Here is a 23,918-nt window from a genome sequence, read left to right on the forward strand (position 1 = left end):
GAAAAGAAAAGAAAAAGAAAAAAGGAAGAAAAGAAAAAAAGAAGAAGAAGAAGAAGAAGAAGAAGAAAAAAACCCTACCTCACCCCCTATCGAGCCAAAGGTTGGGTGAAGGGTGGGAAGGGGGGGGCAGGGGAGGAGGTAGAACAAGGAGTAGCGTGGGCAGTAGGTGGTGATGTTGGATGTAGATAATGTAGAAGGTACAAAAGATACAACCAAAATGAAGAATCATAAACATGTTTTGGTTTGAGTTTGGTTCCTTATAGCCAATATCTGGTTATCTTGTGTCATCTAATTTTTACTCTCTGATGTAATCTTACAGCAGATTTGTTGGTAAAGATAAAAGAATCTGAGAACAAACATAAGATGATAATCTTGGTTGCCATGACCATGGATGCACAATGCACTAATCCATGGTACCTCTTTGGTGTCGACCCCTATTATTTAGAGCTTAAGGAGACTCAAATAAAATCTATCTTCTCCTTTTTGCTTGATCTCCCTACCAATTTCTGTACTCTTGTGTTTAATTGTGGGACAATGTTCTGGGTTACTCTCTTGTATTTCATGTTGCTGTGGCATATCTAACCAGCTACTATTCAAGCAAGAGTGAGGGAAAGTTTGCAATTTGCAATTTGCAATTTGCAGTTTCTTTTCTTGTTCATTTATATTTAGTTCCTCTGACACTAAAGATATCTGCTTTTCTCTTGTCACAGATTCTGTTGACAACTTGATGTCTGATACACATGAGCTGGGTGGTTCGACTGTTGTTGTGGACAGGGCTACTCCTAAGGCAACTTTCAACCACCATTACCCCTTTATTCTTCAGCTGAATGCATTAAAGTGGATCTAGCATATGCTGTAGTTCCTTTGAGCTATTTTGGAGTTCCATTTACATATTCTTGCTTCTATCATTGAAGATTTTAGTTTCTGGTTCATATTGTGGTCATCTAACTTTATACATGTGATGTCACATTAGCAGGAGGAAGACTTCAAGCCAGCTAGAGTGACACAGGGTGGATATGGTGCATACAATGCTTATATTAATGCAGCCACTAGATATGCCGCACTGGGTGCTCCAACATTGTATGATAATCCAGGCTCGGGTTATGGAAGTAAGTTTCTTTGCAAGTTTGTAACGTTCTCGTGTTATTGTCACCTGCATTTTGGTCCATGTGTACACCTTTCTATTGATAGTTATTGTTCATAGAAATAAAGAAAAAAAAATTCCTTTTTACTTCAAAAGGTAGCTTTTTTATAGATTAAATAGAGTGAAGAAGGTTAGTATAACATGAAAATAATAGACTCCAAATTTTGTTATTATGGCCTTGTAGACTTAAACAATTCATTTTATAGAATGAATCAATTTTTTATTATGATAAAACATCTCATTTTACTTATTTTTTCACCTATTATCTCAAATCTTTGTGTATGACTTTAATTGTTTTATGGCACTGATGTAGTTAGTATCCATCACTTTCTCCTACGTTGATTTCCACTTCCACTTGTGCAAGTTTTGGCAGTACCTTTTAAACATGTCTATTCTTCGACCATGTAGGAGCAGAACCAAATCGAGGAATGGGTAAGAAGATATTCATTGGCAGGCTTCCACAGGAAGCAAGTGTTGAAGATCTCCGTCAATATTTTGGCAAATTTGGCCGTATTTTAGATGTTTATGTTCCCAAGGTAAAAACAATGAAAACAGATTTTGGCGCCACAACTGTCAAGTGGATCCAAAGTATTCTTCCAAAAAAAAAAAAGGTGGATCCAAAGTACTCAAAAGAGACATCGTTTCTTATTCTGTGCTCCTTGCAGGACCCAAAGAGAACTGGACATAGAGGATTTGGATTTGTAACGTTTGCTGAAGATGGTGTAGCGGAGCGTGTTTCCCGAAGACCTCATGAGATTTGTGGTCAGCAGGTACAAGATTAGCATCTCAATTGTGTATTTGTTGCTTTAAGAATTTAGGATGTTGAAGTATACAGAATACAATTCTCGGAAGAGAGAGATCCCGTAATAACACTTCCAAGCCACTCCAATTTCTTAGCCCCATCATTTTTATATAATGCTATGCAGATTGCCATAGATTCAGCCACGCCACTTGATGAAGCTGCTCCAAGTGGAAGTTACACGATGGAGGGTACTGATCTATATGGGGGCTACGGTGGCCCTATGCGTACTTATGGCAGGATGTATGGGAGCCTGGATTATGATGATGTGAGTACTCTGTATCCCCTTTTAGCCTGCATAATACCTTAGTAGTTGTTTCTTGGGCACTGGGGGAAGAAAAACATCAGAAATCATTAAATGAATTTAGCACTTGATGCTGCTTGTTTTTTACCGTTTAATGAGGAATAGATAAGCTGTTGATTAGCTTCTGAAGGAAAGAGGCATAAAACAATATAAAACTTATTGGTTCATAGTTACTAATTCCATTAGCTCTCATTAAATTTCATATTTCTTTAATTCATCCTGAAATATCTTTGCTGGTTGGTATCTCACTGAACTTCAATTCCACCCCTCCCTTTTCTACCATGCAAATGTTTTTCAGTTTTCACCCTTCTCCCTTTGTTTGCAACTAGATAAATCTTGTCATACAAGCTTTTTTGAACATGATGTTACCCTTTGTGGGGATGCACCTTGGACCAGGTTTGAGTCAAACGTAGCCCAGCTCAAGAATGTAAATCCCAAGCCTAAAACCTCCAAAAAAAAAAAAAAAAAAAAAAAAAAAAAACAAAACCCAGCTCAGCCCAAGTAACTTGAAGATCTCAGGCTAACCTGATTATTAATGTACTATTTTGGCTAAGATCACATGTAAACATGTTTAAAAAATCTTGCATAGTAAATAATCACCGAATCAGGTGTTGCAAAATACATACTAATATAGACATAATTTACAAAAGAGGAAAGGTGGTTGTCTAATGCTCGTTACTCCAGGCCAGAACAATTAGCAATTTTCAAATGTTCGCTACTGTGCCTGGAACCTTCTATCGGCTATCTACATGTTAAATGTCAGGTCAGACCTTGCCATGTGGAAAGATAAATGTTAAAAGAAAGTTGAAAAGTCAATTCATGGGGTGACTTTTTGCCAACTGTGATGTAGGGGGTTCCTAGGTGACTAGGTCTCCTACAAGATTAACTAATTAGGTAGGGTTAACTCAAGGGGCTTAGGTAGATAGGACCAAAAGAAACTCAGCAAACAAGATTAAGCATGCAAAATAAAATGAGACTAATAAACAAAGTAGCCAAAAACAATAATAATCTAGACGGAAAAACACATAAATTCTTACTTAAGTTTCAAGTGGGGACATGGGGAAGGGAACAAACGACATACGAATGTTAGGTTCAGCACAAATCAATCTAGACACCCAAATTAGATATGCAAAAAATCAATGTCCTCTAGCAACTAACTAAAATAGAAAATCAACAAGGTTTCTTTTGGAGATATAACAGTGACAAAACGATTTAAAACAACGGGTAAAAATAGGCATAAACAAAGGGCAAAGGCTGGTTTTAATGTTAATGGGCTGCAATATAGGGATTAATGGAGGTGGGGAGGGTTTGGTTTAATGTTTTACCATGCTGCTGTCCAGATCTAAGGAGAAAAAAAGAGATCAAGGTCCGCCAAAATAAAGAGATGCAGTCCACCTTTAGTTGATGAAGACAAGTCCAGTTGGTTGTATAGAGATCCTCAGTATTGTTGATGTAGCTTGGTGAATGACGTTGGGGCTCTCAGCAACTTACGGACAGCAGGTACAGCCAATAGTAATCCATTCATTGAAAGGAGATCAGCACCAGTAGAGAGTAAACAGCAACCGAGAGTAGCAACAGCCGAGGGTAGCAACAGCAGTGATGTAATGGCAGCAGTATGTAACAGCAGTAGTGAGTAATCGCAGCAATGTGTAGCAGCAACAGTGAGCATCAAAAGGGGAGATCAGCAGCAATAGTTCAACATTAAGGGAAAAAAAATACAGCAACAACAGTTCAGCCTCAAGGGGATATAAAATAGCAGCAGAGAGAAAAAAGAATGGAAAAAGAGAGGGAGGCGAGACAAGAGAGGAGAAAGACGAGATTGAAAGAGAGAGAATCGTGAGAGCGGTGGGGGCTGTGCTCTTGGCTGTTTTTCAATTCACATTCATTGAATTAAACAATGGCCATGGCCTTACACTTAAATAGAATAAACTTCCAAAAATAAAAAAGATATTTAAAAACTCAATTGCTTGAAATAAAAACTACCTAATAGACCGATATAAAGAAGTCCTAGTTTCCTAATTATGTAAGACAATTAAATATCACTAGATTTAAAGTAAAGTACTAGAATCAAATAAGGTTTGGTGGGGTCCACAAGATCTACTGACTGGGAGGACAAGGGGGGGTCGAACCCAGCGCTGGAAGGCTGGTTCGACTCCTCTCTCCTTCTTTCTTGTTTCTTCTCTTTCCTTCTTTCTTGTTTAATCCTCCAACCACAAAGATGGACCTGGTTGAATCTTCTTCTTCTTTCGACTATACATCTTGATATCCCCATCAAACTGTATACAGGGGAAGAATTAGTATGAGGTGAACTATATAGGCTTTGCCAACAACTACTAGTGCAGTTGGTTAAGGGCTGCTTGTTGAAGCAGCTACCGCCATGGCACGTCTAGAGTTTTAGTCCCTCCCCCCTTTCCCTATGGCCGCCCTTCCTTGAGTTGGGACGCAATCCGGCAGCCTTTGGGCTGTCATCCTAGTTGGCACATGGGCTATTGATGGGAAATGTCACCCCACCCCACCCCACCCAACCCAACCCAACCCAAAAAAAAATAAATATAAACTAACTAACTACAGGCTATGGTTGCATGGCCAGTCTAGGAAGCACTCTAATATTTCAGGTTGGGCATATTATCCTCCATGTGGCTCAAAATAGGTGTCTGTCACTCTGTTGTGCTAGGGCTAGCATAATGGCCATTATGCTTGGCACTCTCTATATAGGCTTTTATAGTGTTTATATTTATGTGAACCTCTTGGAGCATTAACCCTTACTTTTACTTGCCCAACTTGAGGTTCGCATTTCTTAACCATATCCCAGCCTACCTGGATACCCCAACTGGGCACTGTTGCGTTGGGTCAGACAGTCTCAGTGGGCCCAGCCGTAGTTGCATCTCTGCTCATCTAGAAATTATGGGGTTTTTTGGTATACTAGTTCCCATCGGCCTTATTGACAAGCTTTAGAAGGACATCTCTGACCTTCCTCATGACAGCTATGCTCTTTCTGCCATTGTGTTTTTAGTTCCAATTTTCATGTTTCATCTTCACCGTCACACTTTTCCTTTTCTTGGGAACATACTTTACTAGATTCAGGCATTTATTAAATAAGAATTAACAAGATCGTATCACGAGGCATATAATTTTCCTTTTGCTTGGCTAGATTGTGAGTTTGATTCGTCAATTTTGATTATTTTTTACTAGTCATTATAATCATGCGGACCCCAATCGAGGCTTCAAAAGGATTCATGATGCTAAATTTAGCTTGAGTGGTGCATTTCTTGTTAAATTTAAGGCTTATTTGATATTGGCATTCTCATGAAATTTGGGGTGCCAGACATCGAATGCTTCATATCAATAAATAGGTATTTTGTTTAGGGAGAAGTGTCTCTGATCTGAAGGTAATTCCTACGTCATCTTACATGATTTTTTTTTCCTCTTAAAATAAAAAAATACTGATGAGAAGGTGTAGGAAAGGCCTGTATCGTATATATGGTTTCATGTATTTCAACTTGCCTGATGGCATTGCGCTGTAAACTTTCATTATCTAAGTCATTCAGAGTGCAATTTCAACCTCATCTCAGTATTGTCCCATAATTACTATTCCCCATCCATTTCTGTGTTCTTGCCCCATAATTACTATTCCCCATCCATTTCTGTTTTCACATCTTAATGGGGGGGCCGGTGGGCCCCAAGAGAACCAAGCCGATTGGAAGCGGGCCTACTTAAATATTTAGGAATCAAAGACTAGGAGCAGTGGCAATTTGGGTAATTAACAGAATTCCTAAAGGTGCTATTAGGCCACTTAATAGAAGAGGATATAATGGAGAATATGATTTATATAAAGGGGGCAAACTTAGAACTTAAAGGAAACTAAGGACAAAAGAGAATATGGGAGAAAGGCAAGGGTATTATTGGGAAAAATAGTAAATAAAGTTAAAACACCATTCACGATTGAAAGGGTCTTCTTCAACCTTGAAACTTACCAAAACCAGCTGGAGTTATCCTATTCCAGGTGAAGGTTCTCACAGTTTAGGTCTGGGATTGGGCTGAAATTGCACATGTAGGATTGCATAATCCAGCTCTATCAAACCCTCCAAAAGAAACCCAGAAGATCAAGTATTATGTTCAGATTGAAAACTTGGAATCACAAGGGCAGTAGATACAAACCTGGTTAGAGTTGCAGCTGCATCTCCCACAGAGGAGATCACTTTCAGGCCAGAAATTCAAGGGTTGAGTCGCCCCTCGATGATGAACTAACACCCAAAAGTGTGTGCAGAAAGAAGGTGCAATGAGGGAGATCTACCGATTCCTATGGGTCATCAAAGTCTGTTTCAAACAGGACAGAGGAGGGAAGAAGGGGAGAATTAGTTAGAGAGAGAATGGAAGGCAGCCGATTGCGAGAGAGAAAGAGAGAGGAGGGAGGGGAAGAAATCTCGTAGGGAAGGAGAGGAAGAGAAGAAAAAAGGGGGGGGGGAAGACTGCTACGCTGGGGGTTTTCCAATCAAATTTTCTTCATTAATCAACTAACTAATTTCTTAGGTTACATGCATTACTTAGAGTAAATCAAAATAAAAACTCTTAAAATTGAAATAGAAAATCCTAATTGTTTTCTAAATTAAAGTCTAATGAAATGAAAACACAATAAAACTAAAATTAGAAATTTCTACTTACCTAATAGCTACCCCAAAATAACCTAAAATAAAAGATAACAAATATTCTTAAAATAAAATAAAATCCTCGAATATTCTACTAATTTTGAATCCAAATTAGAAACTTGGAACCCAAATAGGATTTGGGTCTTGGTCCGGGTCCTGGAGCAGGCTTGGGTCGATCCATCGGAGCGTTGCTGCATCAACTCCCCTGTTGTTTAGAAAAACTCGTCCATGAGTTTTGTAGGAGAGAATCAACACCACTCGATCAACATCCTCGATCAATGGTTCCAATGGGATAAAGATCTAGGGCACCTCAGGATCAACGGTCACGATTTTTTGATGGTCGTCAACAAATGATATGACTTTGATCGGAATCGGATGGTGGGGCTTCACAAATGAGATCGGGCCATCGATCAGTTTTTCAGAAGCATCCTTCATCGGATTGTCCCATTCATCTTCAACATCGACAACAAAGCTTGATGTAATGGTCTCTAGATGGGGGCACGGTTCTCGAGGTGTCGTCACAATGTCATTGGTATCGTGACCTTGTTGTCCGCCCGGTTTCCCAATACGTGACTCTAGGGCATCAAGCCTTGTGTTAATGTCTTGGAAGGTAACAACTTGTGCTTCCCTTTGTATCCTATATGCTTCCCGTTCTTCTTGAAGAGCTCTAACCATCTTCAACATCTCTTTATTCTGTCGAAGAAACTGAGTCCACAGTTCAAATGAGGGGGTGGTGTGAGCAACCATTGGAGTAAAGGAGTTGACAGAAAATTTGCTCTGATACCAGATAATGGGGGGTGCCGATGGGCCCCAAGAGAACCAAGCTGATTGGAAGTGGGTCCATTTGAATATTTAGGAATCAAAGACTAGGAGCAGTGGCAATTGGGGTAAGTAACAGAATTCCTTAAGGTGCTATTGGGTCACTTAATAGAAGAGGATATAATGGAGAATATGATTTATATAAAGGGGCAAACTTAGAACTTAAAGGAAACAAAGGACAAAAGAGAACATGGGAGAAAGGCAAGGGTATTATTGGGAAAAATTGTAAATAAAATTAAAACACCGTTCACCATTGAAAGGGTCTTCTTCATCCTTGAAACTTCCCAAAACCAGCGGGAGTTATCCTATTCCAGGTGAAGATTCTCACAGTTTAGGTCTGGGATTGGGCTGAAATTGCACATGTAGGATTGCATAATCCAGCTGTGTCAAACCCTCCAAAAGAAACCCAGAAGATCAAGTATTATGTTCAGATTCAAAACCTGGAATCACAAGGGTGGTAGGTACAAACCTGGTTAGAGTTGCAGCTGCATCTCCCACAGAGGAGATCACTTTCAGGCCAGAAATTCAAGGGTTAGAGTCGCCCCTCGATGATGAACTAACACCCAAAAGTTTGTGCAGAAAGAAGGTGCGATGAGGGAGAACTACTGATTCCTATGGGTCACCAAAGTCTGCTTCAAACAGGACAGAGCAGGGAAGAAGGGGAGAATTAGTTAGAGAAATAATGGAAGGCAGCCAATTGCAAGAGAGAGAAAGAGAGAGAAGAGGGAGGGGAAGAAATCTCGTAGGGAAGGAGAGGAAGAGAAGGAAGGGGGGGGGGTGAGAAGATTGCCATGCGGGGGGTTTTTCCAATCAAATTTTCTTCATTAATCAACCAACTAATTTCTTAGGTTACATGCATTACTTATACTAAATCAAACAAAAACTCTTAAAACTGAAATAGAAAATCCTAATTGTTTTCTAAATTAAAGTCTAATGAAATGGAAACACAATAAAACTAAATTTGGAAATTTATACTTACCTAATAGCTATCCCAAAACAACCTAAAATAAAAGATAACAAATATTTTTAAAATAAAATAAAGTCCTAGAATATTCTATTAATCTTGAATCCAAATTAGTAACTTGGAACCCAAATCGGATCTGGGCCTTGGTCCGGGTCTTGGAGCAGGCTTGGGTTGATCCATCGGAGCGCTGTTGCATCACATCATTAATGAATACCTAGATTCTATAAGACCTTGTTTACTACTAATTTCTCATCATTCTTAATGTATACTTTGAAGGATTCCAATTCAGTAGTCCTAGAACCATTTAACCCATAAGCAGTATCGTAGATCAAATTTCAAAATTAAACTCGTCAAATATTTGCAGCCTTTAATGTGTTGAAAGAATGAAACTTGCCCGCCCTTCTCATGCATGTGTATGAACTGTGGCGGCAGCATGTTTGTCTAAAGGCAAGCCTGCTGGCAGCTGAATCTTAGCCAGATCATTCATGTGACATATGCAAACGTTCGTCATTTTACCTTTTTTTTTTTTAGCGACAATACATTTGCCGTTTCACCATTGAACCTTTTGTCTTTCTCACCCTTCTTTCTCCTGTGCAGTGGGGCTATGGCAGTACAGGGCCTACAGGTGGAAGACCTTCAAGGATGGACGTGCGGTACAGGCCATACTAGATGGGAAAAGTTATTTTTCTTGACAAATTGCCAATTTTAGCGGATCATATATTATATGGTTCAGGATCAAATCAAATTTCTATCTGTAGCTTTTATTCAGGAAATTTATACCTTATTTTTAGTTGCTCAGTAAATTTCTTTGAATCATGTAGCATGGAGATTTTACATTAGTAGAATTTGTCGTCAGTTACTTTCTTTTGTTTTCCTCAAAAAGAGTGAAAGAGGGGTTCCAGCATCTCACTGTACAATTCAGAAGACTTGATCCTTTTTTTGTTGTCGATTATTTTCCTTGGAAGGGAAGGTAAGAATTCTAGTTTATGGGAAGCCATCAGTGGCTCAAACCGTTTTATTGTGTGATAGGATTTCTGAAGATTATGCAACTCAGATGGTTAATGCAAAGTGAACATTTAATGCTGGATGGTGATTCCATGGGGGCCTAAATATATATCCCTACTCTATATTTGGTGCCTTGAACTGAGCTGCTGCTTGATGGTTCTAAAGGATACCTTTTTTTTTCTTTTTCTTTTTTGAGGTGGGGGTGGGAGAGGGTGGTCCTTCTACGTCACTATGCCTAGTAAAATATGCTTCACTATCATACTTCACTGTTTCTTACTCTTGCTAGTGCATGTGGTAGATAGGGAGTGTTCTTTGTGGGGGAGGGCAGCCTCCCTCTCATAGTCTCTCTCCTATGCATATGCAGGTCATTTAAATGGGGAAGGAGAGAGTGGTCAATTCAATGATTAAATTTTAGTTGAAAATAAGAAAAGAAAGATGTTCCAACTCTGATTCAAAGTATGGTAAAATATCTGATACTTTTTCTCTATTGGCAGATGATAAATGTAACATCTCTAGTTCTGTCTTGGCCACTGACACTTGAGTAAAGGTTAAGATCTCGGTATACTGTCAGAAGTCTTGACATCTTGCCTGATTCCTTTGTGTTGAACCGTAGGATCCATACAACGATGAAAAAACAAAGCCTTATCTACTTAAGAGGGTTGGCTCCAAGGAACCGTGCAAAATGAGGCAGTAAAAAAATAAGATCTAAACAAAAAATGAGAAATAAATAAATAAAAAAGAAAGCGACATGACATATAGATACATGATGCGTGATTCCATTGTGTTTTTTGCACTTGATTATCAATTAGTTATCGACAGATGTCTTCTAACATTATCAACCTTAAAATATTGGTTTTCATAAATTTTACATGACATAAAAGCTCTTTTCATCATCAGAAACAATTAGAGGAGAGAGGAGGAAAAACCCCACAAGATGGGAGATATTCAGGTAAATGAGGCTAACTACATGGATCATGACCTTTCTATATGCTCTATTTAAAGTCATACAAGGGATAAGACCTAGACTCTTCATGTCATTCCTCACAACTTTTCGGTCATTTTAGGCATGTCCTTGGATTTTTTAGTTCCCCTCAATTGTTATCATATCATTCCTCTTTAATGAGGCATCCCTAGGTTTACCAAGCTATGAACACCTTTTTAATGGTCATTTTAGGCTTGCTCTTAGATCTTTTGGTTCCTTCAATTGTTAACCATGTGAAAGTAATGATTACAAAAGTTGTGATATTAGGTTTGAAATTCACTTCCATTTCCTACAATTTCCCTTGCGACCAATTGGAGCCTACCCAAAAAATGTTTCCCTCCTAGGATGAAGGTAGCTCAGCCTGGGAGCTGGCATTGCAACTTATTGGAGTAATGAATTATCATCCATATACGCTTCTGGTCCTCTGATAACTTTTTAATGAAAACAGTTAGCTGATGGAAAAAAATTTCGATGAAAAGATGATGAAAAATATTGGGGGAGAGGGGGGGGGGGTTAAAAGTTCAACACATAATTGAGAAATTGAGATTGACACATGGGGATCAAAACCTAGTCTTACATATCCAATGTTTGGAAATGGTCATACCTGATGATGATCTAGGAGAATACACTGACCCAAGAACAGAAGTTATACCGATGGGATGAAGGGCAAATTAAGGGAAGCTCCTTGTGCTCGGCTAACGTGTGAAGGCAGAAACCCAGAAGCATGAGAAGCTCATTATAATTGAGCTTCTCATTTAGAGAAGCTGACTCAGAATCTGAGAAGCAGAAGCACAAGAAGATCCCTCAAACATACGAAGAGAAATCCTGTCCACAAAAATTAAATGGTACCCAAAACCTCTTCTCTGCATTCATGTGTGAATTTGTCAGGACAAAGTAAGATGAAAATAGATGGGAAGTACCCCTTTAATTCAGGCTTCATTGAAAGAATTTAGTCATAGACAAGGAGGCATGACTTTGGTAAAGGCCTATAATCGTACATAAAAACACATTTATTGACATTCTTATTCTGTACTAGTCAATGTAGAAAAAAAATCTTATTAACTCATTCCAACAGAAGTTGGAAAAGCCCTGTTCCTGGATAGTACCTGTTTTGAACCATCCAGCAAACCCAAGTAGTTCTTGTGTTGGACAGAATATACTGCTACACCGCGGTCTTACATTCTAAATACACCATACTTCGTCTCCTCAGGGACATGCTTCACAGAAGCAGAGAGGCAGAGACCTAGAACTTTCCTTGTGTCTACAGGATCAATGATACCATCATCCCAGAGTCTAGCGGTTGAGTAGTAAGGACTTCCTTCTCTTTCATATGCTTCCACAACCCTAGCCTTGAATTTCTCCTCATCTTCTTGACTCCACTGAAGAAAAACACAGATGAACTGCTTACTTAATGTTTGATCACAGAACATATAATAAGGGCGTAGCCACTGCACAAGGCTCCCACCACCGCGGGGTCTGGGGTGGTCATAATGTACATAGCCTTATCCCAACTTTGTAGAAAGGTTGTTCCCTGACTTGAATCCGTGACCACTAGGTCGCAATGGAGCAACCTTACCCTTGCACCTAGGTCCACCCTCTGGTCACAGATAACTTATACTTGTAACATTTCAAAGAGGAAGAGCTTACCTCAACTCCTTGCCTTTTCTTATTGCTCCTTTCAATTTGAGCCAGCACACCAGCAGCCTTCAGATTGACATAGGAAACAAATGGAATAATACAGATTAAACCATTAAATCTACTTGAAAAAGTGTGGGTGGCCTTGCATTACTCTTCACATCACACTCAAGAATTGAAAGAAAATGTTCTGGATAGAGTAATATAGAACTACCTGAGGGCCACCCATCACAGATATTCTGGCAGTTGGCCACATGAATAGGAAATCAGGACTATATGCACGCCCACACATTCCGTAATTACCAGCACCAAAACTCCCACCAATGATGATCGTTATTTTAGGGACCTGAGCAAGTCATCAGAAGGTACATGGAATTCAACAAAATAACTTAAATAGAAACAAGATGTTGTACATTCTTAGTAATGCAAATGGATACTCTCCATTACTATAACAAAAATGTTTGTATGGGTTCAATAGGGTTGAAAAGGAATTCTCTCGTAAGATTCCAGAATGAAGTACCTCTGCTCAAAGCGAAGTCCCAAAACACAATGATGATTCACTAATGCCTAACAGTATGGATAGGGATAGCAACAAGGTTAGTCAAACCCAAGACTGACTCATCTTCCCCAATTGTTTGTGGTTTTGTATAACACTTAACAGGTTTGGCAGGAGTTTGGTATGCAAAGCCCCCTGGGCCTGCCCTGATTATATTGTGGATCAGTAGATCCCTTGAGGATTTCATGAGGCAGGGGTTTAGTGAAGGGGATGACCTGCCTCGAACCTGACATGTTGACATCTCTGACCGTAGAGAAACAAAAGCATATCAGATGAACATGATGAAATGTTTGATTCTAACCTTTGCACAGGAAACTGCCATAACCATTTTTGCTCCTGCTTTGGCAATACCACTTGCCTCAGATCTTGACCCAACCTGAGCAATGAATGAATTTTAAAATATGAAAAGAGGCACAGTCTGGATGTCTGACAATTTCATGGTCTTGAAAATAGTTTCAAGTTTCAACGTAAAGGAATGTTACCTCCCCCAAAGAAGAGGGAAGATTTAAGACCGCTAAGCACATATAAATGACAGAAAAGTGAAAACACGGTATGTCCCTCAAAGATAACTTGTTAGACAAATCAAGATCACCTAATTCATTATCAATAAAGAATAACATCCATTTACGGAGTACTTATATTTATCTGGCAACGGGGTTCATGGCACCACAGCACTAGAATGTCCCAAACGGAAGGAAGTTAGAACCTTTCTTCACTAAGAATCATTTAACTTTGTTTCATAGAGAGTTGATATTCAATGAAGCTGTAGACAAGTGGAAATTCATGCTATATATAATTAAGTGGAAGTTTTAAGTGGATTAAGAACTGGTGGTTTCAAAACAGTTTACATATGAGAAGACAGACATTATCTCTTTTTCCTATAGGGTCATAGATATTCCTTCAGACTGTTTTCAAGAAGAATTTTCTCTCCAGGATTACCATAAGATACTCGCTCAATTTTTTTCCTCTCAATGTCTATGTGCATGGAGAATTTTGGAAATGGGGAAGCTTAAGGTAGTGAAAGGACATGATGAAGGTTAATAATGTCACCAGTTGAGGAAGTAAGAAAAATGCTAATTATTTAACAAAACACATTTCCCTAGATAAAGTAAAATGGTGGAGGAAGATGTGTTGCTGACCGAAATAGTTGGTATAAGGTTATGTGAGTTCAAGTTGAGTAAGAGATCATGGAAGAAATTACCAGAGTTTGAACTGGGTTTTTGAAGCAAAGCTGTGAACTGGAGTGTTGTGTGGCTAACAATCAACCTTAATGCAATACTTATAGTCTTATAAAGATGGACCACAGGATCAATCATGCTTTATGGAGCAAAAGCTGAACAATAAAGAAACATGTCCATATAATTGAAAATAGCTAACATGAGGATGTTGCGATGGATAGCTGGGTGAAATATCAAAGAAAAAATCACAGATAACCACATTCAAAGAATTACAGGTGGTCCCAATTGGACAGTGAGTGTCTGTACATGTAAAAGCAAGACTAATGATGAAACTGCAAGTAGCCAATCCTAATGGATGTCACAAGGCTGGGGTGATGAAGGTGTAGCTAAACAGCATGAATTGAATCACGAGATAACTCTCAAGAATGTTTTCCCTGATTTTTTTTTTTCCAAATTGATTTTATTGATGTCACCTACCTTCATAACACAAAGGTGCAAACTTACTTTGCAAAAAATAAATGAGCTCTACGAGTTGTCTGAAAATTAAAAAATCTAACATGTCACATGAGATCAGCAAGTCCTGGGGGTGATTGGATTTGGACTTATGTTAGATCAAATAAGCATTAATCATTCGAAAGCAGGACATTAACAAGTTGGAGTTCACAGATAAATTCATCCATGTTAGGAACAACGGTCTCTAGCAATTCAAATTCAAATTTTGACTGTTAGTAGACCTAGTCAAATATAAATCCCAATTTTATAGGAACTTCCTCATATGCTCATAACATACTTGAGCTTATCACATCGTAACCGTATAGGCTTATCCCATTGTAACCATACTTCTGAATTTGAATATTATATAAAGACAGCCAAACCCAAAGATAAGGTAAGGCAGATAAAACACCAAATCTGTAATACCCTACTTCTTAAACCCGGCCTAATTACACGGTTGACCCGGTTTAACCATGCAGGACCCGAACCGGAGAGAATTAGAGCGGGTTCCTTATGGACTATGATGGCAAGGGTGACCTTAAATACCGGCTGGCCCGACAAGTCCGAGCCAGTGCCAGAAGAGACGGGAATACCCAAGCCGTGTACATGCACCTATCATAAGGCTATGTACGGATAAAGCAGGTATGTAGCCGTATATTAAGGTGCATACGTATATTACATCGTATGCCAAGAGTGAGATTCGCGCCGAGGTCTGAATTCTGTCAAAATCCCAAGTTTTGGCCCTCAGGTGGGCAGACAGGTGGGCGCATCCACCCACCTGAGTGACCCACCCATGTGAATACTTAGTTATTTTAAGAAGTATATATATAGCATTTATTTTCTTTTTCTTCCTCATTTATGACACTCGGACGTTGGCGAGAAGAGTAAAGAGGAGAGAGAAAAGAAAGGAAAGAAGAGGAGAAGAGAAGGAAGAGGAAGAAGAGATGGATGTCAATGGCGCCGAGGCTTGATCTTCCCATTCCGACGCCAGAAGAGTGATCTCCAACACTAGAACTACGTTTAGAGGTGAGCAAAGGTTGGGTTCCTTAAACCTTCACCATACCCAAGTAAAACCCTTGATTTGGGTAGGGTTTCTCGGGATCTTGTAAATCTCCTTTGAAATGATGAATCTAAGGTTTAATAGATGATTTATGTGTTGATCTTGAAGGATTTGAAGAAGTATTTACAAGGTTGGAGAAGCATTGTGGATTTGAAGCGATTTTGAGGTTTTGAAGGTTTTCTTGAGTAAAGAAGGTAAGATGGCTTCCCATTCCTAAAATCTAACCTAGATATAGGTTAGAGCCATCTTATGAGACCTTGAATGTGTGAAGAATGGGTTTGGTAAAGCCCCATTTGAATCCCCAAAGGTTGGGGGAAGTTTGGGAAGAAACAACAGGTTCCCGCCAAGACCGATGGGCCAGACCGGTGGGCCATCTGGCCCGCCTGTGGGCACCCTCCTGAGAGGGCAGGGCCCTCGGGCACAACCGGCAGGCCACCCTGCCCGCCGGTCTTAGCAGACCCTCTGGCCCAACCGGCGGGCCGACCTACCCACCGGTCCAGACCGGTGGGTTTGACTAGTGGGTCAGACAGGTGGGCTGTCCGACCCACCCGAGAGGCTCCAAATGTGATTCTTACGTCCAATTGGACCCAAATTGGATGTGTGACCTTCTTTTAGGATTCTAAACATGATCTTGTCATTGGATTGTGTTAATCTTGATTCCAAAATGGTGAAGTACTAACCCCGCTCACTCATGATAGGTTCACCAAATCCTACGCTTCTCACACCGGATCTCACCCGTACCGAGCGTGAATCCTTGTACACTACAGGTAAGTGGGGAGAGGACGTTTGGCCTTGTTTCAAGGCATTGTTTGGCATTCATTTAATCGTATCTAGTCTAGCCATGTCATCATGGAAATGCTATGTAGTTTAGTCATCCTCACATGGTTATGCATGGGTGTTGTGTTTATTTTCTAAATGCCAAGTGATAATATGCTTCTGTGATGAATGTGGACATCATTGTGCATGATGCATTAATAGACTAGATGTCGTAGCCGGCTTGGAAACGAGTGCATTGGTGGCCCGTGGTATGGGACGTCGTGACACTATGCAATCGTACTATTGTCATATAGGAGCATGCGGTTTAGGATTATCATCTACCCGTGCTACGACCCTTCCCAACAGGGGTTGAGGTGTTGGGTTACCATTTGGGGGGAAGCAGTGGTCGCGGTTGTCGGGTCATTGTGGCGGTTAGACATTACGCCCGGCTGGTCAATAGGACAATCGGCAACCCCGGTGGTATATTCAAGAGGGCCAATCGTACTGCTTTTAAATTGCTGGAGTCAGCACCTTTAATTTCTGTCATTTATTTTATGTTGAGAGCCGGTGGTCGGCATGTTTTATTTTTCCGAGTACTCACGGTGGGCCTTCTCCGACAGCCTTATGGGCGTATCGCGGGATGGAGTTCGTGGCTCGTACCCAGAGTATACGCGCACTGTGGCTGTAGTAGCACTAAACCAAGGACTTAGTAATGTTGCTTAGGTGGATGTGAATTAAAATGTATTGCATAACATATAGTGCATATGGTTGTGATTTGTTGTGTGGACTGCTGTGTGGTCCATCTTTCCACTTACTGAGCTAGTGAGTTCATCCCACGTGTGCACCTCTTTTAGATGATTTTGCAGGTCATCCATCTGAAGAGCACGGGGTGGGTCCCACGGTTGAGTTCCCTGAAGAGGACTGGTGGGCCCCTGAGGAGTTATGGCACGGCACTGATTGCTCGTGCGAGAGTTGTGCTGCGGGATAGCAGTTCTGAGGCCGAGCTGAGCTCCACTTTTGATGCCGAGCTGAACTCTACATGGTGAAGCCGAGCTGGGCTCAACCTTTGATGCCGAGCTGAGCTCTAGGTTCTGATACCAAGCCGAGCTGTATACTCTGATTTTTGATGATTTCTTTTATGTACTTGATATGTGAATTGTACTCTTATTGTGTAAATATCATGCCTTCGGGCCCACATGTATATAACTATTATATCACAATTCGGGTATCAAGTATTATGGGAATATTCACAGGTAAACCAAGACTAAGCTGAACTGATAAGCTTTTATTAGTTGTGTGTATGTTGTGGTGGAATACTGTATCAGATGATCCTGGCAGGTTTGGGTTAACCGGTGTTAACCCGGTCACTGGTCCGGTTTGGTGTGAACGGGGTGTGACAAAATCTGTTTGTTTACAATCTAAAAAGGGGGGGGGGGGAAACCAGCACTTACAAGTTTTTGTTGACAATGCCGGCCATGTCTTTGATGTAGACCAAATATTTTTATTTTCAGATAGACCATTTTTTCTCTAAATATGATACTATTTTCGATTCAAAGAAGAAAATTTTTAAATCCACAAGATTATAAGAGAAGGCCACCACTAGAGAGGCAAAACTGCTCTGGGTGTTTGATGAATTTCACAGAATGCACTCATTCTAGGTCAGGCTTGAATCACTTTGATGTGCACCCATCTTCCTATATAATGTTAGTCACATACAAATGGATAAAATGTTGATCAAGGAAGAAAAGAAGAACGTACCATAAATCCAGTAATATTCTGAAGAAATAACAAAGGAATGTTACGCTGAGCACATAACTCTATGAAATGGGCTCCTTTTAGAGCAGACTCCGTAAATAATACTCCATTGTTTCCAATAACTCCAACAGGTTGTCCAAATATCCTTGCAAAACCTGTTACAAGAGTCTGCACAAAAGGTGTAAGAGTTCCTATGCCTTGAATCAACAAACAAGAACACTGCCTTAACAATCCAAGTGATTGAAAATGCCCTCACAGTGCCATACAACTTCTTGAATTCGTCAAATTCACTGCCGTCGACAATACGAGCAATTACTGATCTGATGTCCAAAGGCTGCCTGTGGTCTGTTGGTGCAATGGAACGGAGCTCCTTTGCATCATATAATGGATCTTTAAAATCAAGAAGACCATTTGACATCATTCCTTGGTTTCCAGCCATGTGCAAGTTCTTGACGATATTCCTCCCAATAGCAAGTCCATGCAGCTCATCTACAATAAAGAAACCTGGTCACATATATGATCAAGAATGCGAGTTGATTCTTTACTGTCATTGACAACAATATATAAATATAAATTAGTTGACACTTGTCTTTCCAATCAACTTCCAAAGCTTGACAATCAGGGAGAATTCACTGGATGGCTGGTTTCTTAACAAAGGGATTCAAAGAATGCATGTTACATGAAAAACATGGATTCTCTTCCTTTCTCATTCAAGAGACTATAGGGACTTACTTTTTTCCTTTTCCAGTATGGATGAGAAATGCAAAGGATCAATTTGTTTAATCTTGAAGGTGAAACTGCAGGTGTCTAGAATGAGAAACACGGTAAGCTAGTCCAATGTGGAAAATTCTTATTACTTTAAAGAAATGTGAGTATCATTTGGGTTTTTTTTTTTTTTTTTTTTTGGGGGGGGGTGGTTGTGGTGGGGTGTGGAGATTGAAATATGGGCTTGACATCCAAAAACTCCTCCTTTGTATCATTTGTTTTTCTTGCTTCTGTAATATTGGAACAGCATGCTCCCACCCCAGTCTTGGGCAGTTGCACAAAGACATCTGCGAACTTGTAATATGCTCCAAAGAAGGCACAAAAAGTGATTTGGCCTTTGAGATGTTCAACTATGTGCTACAAGGACAGAAAATCAGTTAAATGCCTATTCGGCCATTGATTTGGTGTTTGCAGTGTAAGAGGGGAACATATTGTGAGATGTGCTACACTAGATAATTCTGGTGCAGTAAGAAAAAAATAATATATTGGTTCAGCAAAAAGTCCTGTTCACTAAAGATGTCATCAATTGGACTACTGTCAGAATATCTCACTGGACAAACATGGTTGAATTCTTAATCAGTACCTCAACATGCTCTACTCTTAGCAATTAGTTCAAGAAAGCAACACCAAAAAAAAAAAAAAACTTGATGAAATATTGAAGCAAGGTCATTTGCCATTGGGGCAATATCTAGAAGCAGCTCAGGAGAATCATTCACTCATTTCAGGTCTGGTGGGGAATGGGACTTGATTAGAGCATGGATTATAGATTTGTAATATCCTCTAAGAACTGGATTGGTCGAGTCTAATTCAGATACTAGCGGAATGACTTTGAAAGGGTAATGTCATAGTAGTGCCCATTGGAGATTTCCACTCCGAAAAGAAGCTATATGAGAAAACTTTTATGTGCATGGGAGCAAACTTGGAAAGCACAGTATTATATTCACAAAAGCATGCAACGAAATTTAAAACTAAACTAGTCCAAATCCAAAGTAAGAAACGGCCTCTAAAAGAAATAAACCTAAAGTGGCAAAAGGATGAAAGCAAGTACAGACACTCGATCAGACATGATTTCTGAATTTTTTTTTTATCAGAACCAGCTTCATCAATGGTTCAGTCAATCATGAAAAGAACTAACCATCTTGAACAATGAAGTATGGGAAAAGGAAAGGAGCTGCAGATTTAAAAATCACATTGTCCATCTGAGTGGCAAAACTGACAATCTCATTGGGCTGACAAAGATTCATGGCAATGCCACTCCTTCCATTGGATCAGGATGTCTTAACAGTAGGGCTTACACAAGCTGCAACTCCAATGTCAAGCCTGCTAACACTCTTGGGCTCGATTGGGTCTGAAGTCCCAATTGAATAATAAATTCCCTCAGCATATAGATTTCCAAAACCAGGCAAGGTTTTTGATGCCCAAATTACCACACCCTGAAAAGGGACTGTCATTTCTTTTGGACACATGCATAAAGAGGCAAATTAAGTCAGTAATCACTTTGCTATGTGGAGAGTAATTTGCAGTTTATTAGCTACATTTTTCATCATCCTTGTTATGCTGACGGTTTCTCCCTTCACAGAATTGCAGGGACAAGAACCTCCATTCTTCTTTTTACTGTAGTAGAACTTTTTCATTTTTCATATGGTCATGAACTCGGAGAAGCAGAGCAAGATAGAGCTGTTTAAACTGATCCATCAAGGCAACTTGTGGTGGAAGTTCAAAGCAAATCTAAATGACATTATGAATGTATAAAGTAATAAACATCAAGAAAACTACACCATAACCATGAGGAAGAGAGCAAAATAAAACAACGAGAGAATACCTTCAGCAAAATGATCAGAGACACCTGATATCTTACAATGCATGGTTGCACCGCCCAGATCCTCTGCTGAAACCTCCTCTCCTGTAGCAGCCTACCAAAATTGCTCCTTCAGATACAACCTATAGTTATAATTTACATTTCCAAAGAAAAAAAATCCAAATAACAAAGAAGGAAATCATAGAAAACATTAAGAGTTGGAACATGAAGAGTTTCTGGAGCACCAGAACTAACCTTCACTAGAGGAGGGCCAGCTAAAAATATGGTACCATTTCCTTTAACTATCACACTTTCATCAGCCATTGCAGGTATATAAGCACCTCCAGCTGTGCAAGAACCCAAAACCAGTGCAATTTGAGGAATACCCTGTGCAGACATTTGGGCTTGATTATAGAATATTTTACCAAAATTATCTCTGTCAGGAAAGACATCTGCCTGTCTTGGAAGGTTAGCACCTCCGCTGTCAACAAGATAGATGCATGGTAAGTTGCATTGGGCAGCGATTTCTTGTGCTCTAAGATGCTTTTTAACAGTAATGGGGTAATACGTTCCCCCCTTGACAGTGGGGTCATTAGCCACAAACATGCAAGGCCGTCCATGCACCAGTCCTATTCCAGTGATTATCCCTCCAGATGGTAAGGATTCTTGATACAGTTCATAGCCTGCAAGCTTCATTCACAATGTTCAAGTTAGGAACAGAAAAACCACTTGTGATAAATATTACATTCAGCAAGAACTGGAAACACCCATTGACAGAATTAACCATCATAATTCTAGAAGAAATCTTCTCTTATAAAACAAGGCCTGAATACACAGAAAGGCATTTGTCTCCCCGGGAAATGGTCTAAACAGCAATTCCGCTATATCAGGCTCATGCACTCAAAATCTGGAATAGCAAGCCCAGTAATTGCACCTATCTGACAAATCTAACCTTCTCTGATTAAATTTCTCGCCAGTTTCAATAGAAGGCTTCTACGATATTCAAATTCTATCAACTCCAATTCAATTTTTCCAAATAAAATCGGAGACATAACAACTAAAAGATAAAAATGATGATAAAGGAACTGGAAGCCAGTAGTTCAAAGTTCAAACCTGTGAGAACTCGAGGAACGAAGAGCCAGGATCAATTAAACGATCAATCCGTTCTCTGGGAAGAAGTTTATTCCGACTCCTGTTTTTCCTTACAGCTTCAGCACCGCCCCCAGAGAGAACCTAAAACAAACGGACATGGGACACCCCATTTCAGTTAGACCCGGCTAGCACACAAAAATTGAGAACACGCCAGAGAGAGAGAGAACCTTATCGATGTGAGATTGAAGTTGGGAGATGAGTCCATCCATGGCTTCACAGTTGCGACGGAAGGCATCGGAGTTGCGGTCGATGCCGTCCGGGAGGACTCCTAAACAATACTTTCTTATCTGGAGAAGATTAACGCTGCTTCTCTCCTCAATAAACCAACTCGCTCGCTTTGCCAATACTCTCAGTCTCATCATCTCTCCCTCTCTCTCTCTCTCTCTCTCTCTCTCTACATCATATTTATACTTCTCGAATTCTTCTCAGCATTCCTATCTGATCTGTTTCTATCTCTGTGCGTGGCGATGTTGATGGAAATTGTCTTATCCGCTAAATCACAAGCGTTGGAGCTGAGTCAGCTTTACATATTTTTAAGTTTAAAAAATAACGGATCGAGTCACCTCACCTCACCTCCTCCCCTCAAACGATCCATTTTGGCAAAATCACGGCTCGTTATCTAAATCCAAAGCCAAACGAGTTTCCTTTGTCGTTGCGAGAGACGATGGAGTCTCTGTATTCCATCTCACCTTCTACGCTTACGTTCCCGTCTCGGCGACGATGTCCAAACGATGCAGTGGCGGTGCTTCGTTCGTCGTCGTGCTCACCCGTCGCCTCTCAAGAGCGAAAGCGTTCGGTTTCAACAATGGTCTCAGCCAAACCAATTACCAAGCCCAAGCCAACAACAATAACGACAGAGACAATAGAAACGACTACAAAGAAGAAGGTCCTCATCTAAACCCTAAACCCTGAAAACTTTGGCTTCTGAACCTTGAAGAAGAGTATGTTCTTCTTGTCTGTGACAGGTTCTGGTTCCAATTGGCCACGGCACTGAGGAAATGGAAGCTGTCATTCTAGTTGATGTTCTTCGCAGAGCTGGTGCCCATGTGGTTTTGGCCTCAGTCGAACCGGAGGTCGAGGTTGAAGCATCTTCTGGGACAAGGTTGGTTGCTGATGCCTCTATCTCAACCTGCTTAGACCAGGATTTCGACCTTATCGCTTTACCGGTCAGTAATCTTCCTGCATTCCACGTTAATCGAATTTTCTCTTCCTAGTTAGGTTTCTGCTTAAACGACCTGATCTGTACTTCTTCTTATCATCCAATTTCCTTTGTGTTGTTCACTGTATAATATCTCAGGGGGGAATGCCAGGATCTGCACGACTTAGAGACTGCGAAATCCTTAGGAAGATAACAAGCAAACAAGCTGAAGAGAAAAGGTTATACGGGGCTATTTGTGCTGCTCCTGCAGTAACTCTTCTGCCCTGGGGACTTCTCAAGAGAAAACAGGTATCTGTGTTTTCTTTATTTTCATTGAAATTGACCTGGTATTTTGTTGAAATTTTGTATCAGCCTGTATCTTAGTGGGCTCATTTGAATATAGTTTGTTTCTGTTAGACAACTTGTCATCCTGCATTTATGGACAAGCTTCCTAGATTCTGGGCTGTTAAATCTAATATTCAAGTGTCCGGAGAGCTTACAACAAGTCGAGGTCCTGGAACTGCCTTTGTGTTTGCTCTGTCCTTAGTGGAGCAGCTTTTTGGGGAGACTGTAGCCAAAGAAGTTGGAGAATGGCTGGTAAGTCTTAGAAATCTACTCTTCCTTTATATACCTTAGGGGTGTAATTTTTATTATTATACAATGAAATATTTTAAACACAGTGAGAGAGAGGTCCTTATTTTGCTAGGTAGTCAAGGACATCTACAGAAATTCTAAGAATGTGTCCAGTTAAATTTTTTTCTGATTGTAGTTGATGTTGCAATCGTACAGACCCCTCTGAGTCATAGAGGTCACTAAAAAACTTGAGAATGTAACAACTTTGCATGCCTGTCTACCCAGTATCCTCCCAGCACCAGGCAACTTGTCTTCTCTGCATGCACCTCCTGGAGGGTGTTCTAGAAAAGGAAGAAAGGGGGAGTGTGTGTGTGTGTGTGTGTTTTTTTTTTTTTTT

At 40.2% G+C, this 23,918-nt stretch overlaps 3 protein-coding genes across 7 annotated transcripts in view; 2 read left to right on the plus strand and 1 right to left on the minus strand.

Annotated features, from left to right (window-relative positions):
• Positions 1-710: 710 nt before the first annotated feature.
• On the plus strand, positions 711-9,580 carry LOC122088920 (RNA-binding protein Musashi homolog 2; the record flags this gene model as incomplete). The annotated part of the gene is given in 6 exon segments (XM_042658298.1): positions 711-787; positions 977-1,109; positions 1,553-1,680; positions 1,810-1,914; positions 2,071-2,211; positions 9,274-9,580. Coding segments are annotated over 6 exon segments (656 nt in total), but the record flags the coding sequence as incomplete, so codon positions are not given.
• A 1,983-nt stretch (positions 9,581-11,563) lies between these two features.
• Positions 11,564-22,182, minus strand: LOC122089088 (methylcrotonoyl-CoA carboxylase beta chain, mitochondrial-like). 2 transcript variants are annotated; one of them, XM_042658544.1, is made up of 10 exons: positions 21,978-22,182; positions 21,772-21,891; positions 20,914-21,348; positions 20,683-20,773; positions 18,352-18,584; positions 18,099-18,263; positions 13,156-13,230; positions 12,513-12,644; positions 12,311-12,367; positions 11,564-12,042 (listed from the first exon to the last, which is right to left on the minus strand). In XM_042658544.1, exons 1-10 carry the CDS (start codon positions 22,170-22,172, stop codon positions 11,839-11,841), a joined length of 1,707 nt encoding a protein of 568 aa, XP_042514478.1. In that variant the 5' UTR covers positions 22,173-22,182; the 3' UTR covers positions 11,564-11,838. The 2 variants fall into 2 exon arrangements, with proteins under 2 accessions (XP_042514478.1, XP_042514479.1); XM_042658545.1 differs by lacking the exon at positions 13,156-13,230.
• Positions 22,183-22,462: 280 nt separating this feature from the next.
• The window catches only part of LOC122089089 (protein DJ-1 homolog C), a 6,577-nt gene continuing 5,121 nt past the window's right edge, over positions 22,463-23,918 (plus strand). For all 4 annotated transcript variants that reach the window (XR_006143217.1, XR_006143218.1, XM_042658546.1 and 1 more), the window contains exons 1-4: positions 22,463-22,696; positions 22,776-22,976; positions 23,108-23,257; positions 23,366-23,545. Coding sequence is in view for 2 of the 4 variants with exons in the window: in XM_042658546.1 (XP_042514480.1) it covers positions 22,475-22,696; positions 22,776-22,976; positions 23,108-23,257; positions 23,366-23,545 (753 nt within the window). In the remaining 2 variants the exon portion in view is untranslated. The remainder of the gene's footprint in view (positions 22,697-22,775; positions 22,977-23,107; positions 23,258-23,365; positions 23,546-23,918) is intronic.

Source organism: Macadamia integrifolia, chromosome 9 (assembly GCF_013358625.1).
Source record: "Macadamia integrifolia cultivar HAES 741 chromosome 9, SCU_Mint_v3, whole genome shotgun sequence".
Lineage (NCBI taxonomy): Eukaryota > Viridiplantae > Streptophyta > Magnoliopsida > Proteales > Proteaceae > Macadamia > Macadamia integrifolia.

Excerpts from the sequence above, each read along its gene's own strand:
- LOC122089088 (XM_042658544.1), bottom strand. The coding sequence starts at position 22,172 with ATGATGAGACTGAGAGTATTGGCAAAGCGAGCGAGTTGGTTTATTGAG. Across the intron at positions 21,892-21,977 it reads TTCAATCTCACATCGATAAG|GTTCTCTCTGGGGGCGGTGC; the intron begins GTTCTCTCTCTC and ends CGTTTGTTTTAG. Across the intron at positions 13,231-18,098 it reads AGAATATTACTGGATTTATG|GTTGGGTCAAGATCTGAGGC; the intron begins GTACGTTCTTCT and ends TTCATTGCTCAG.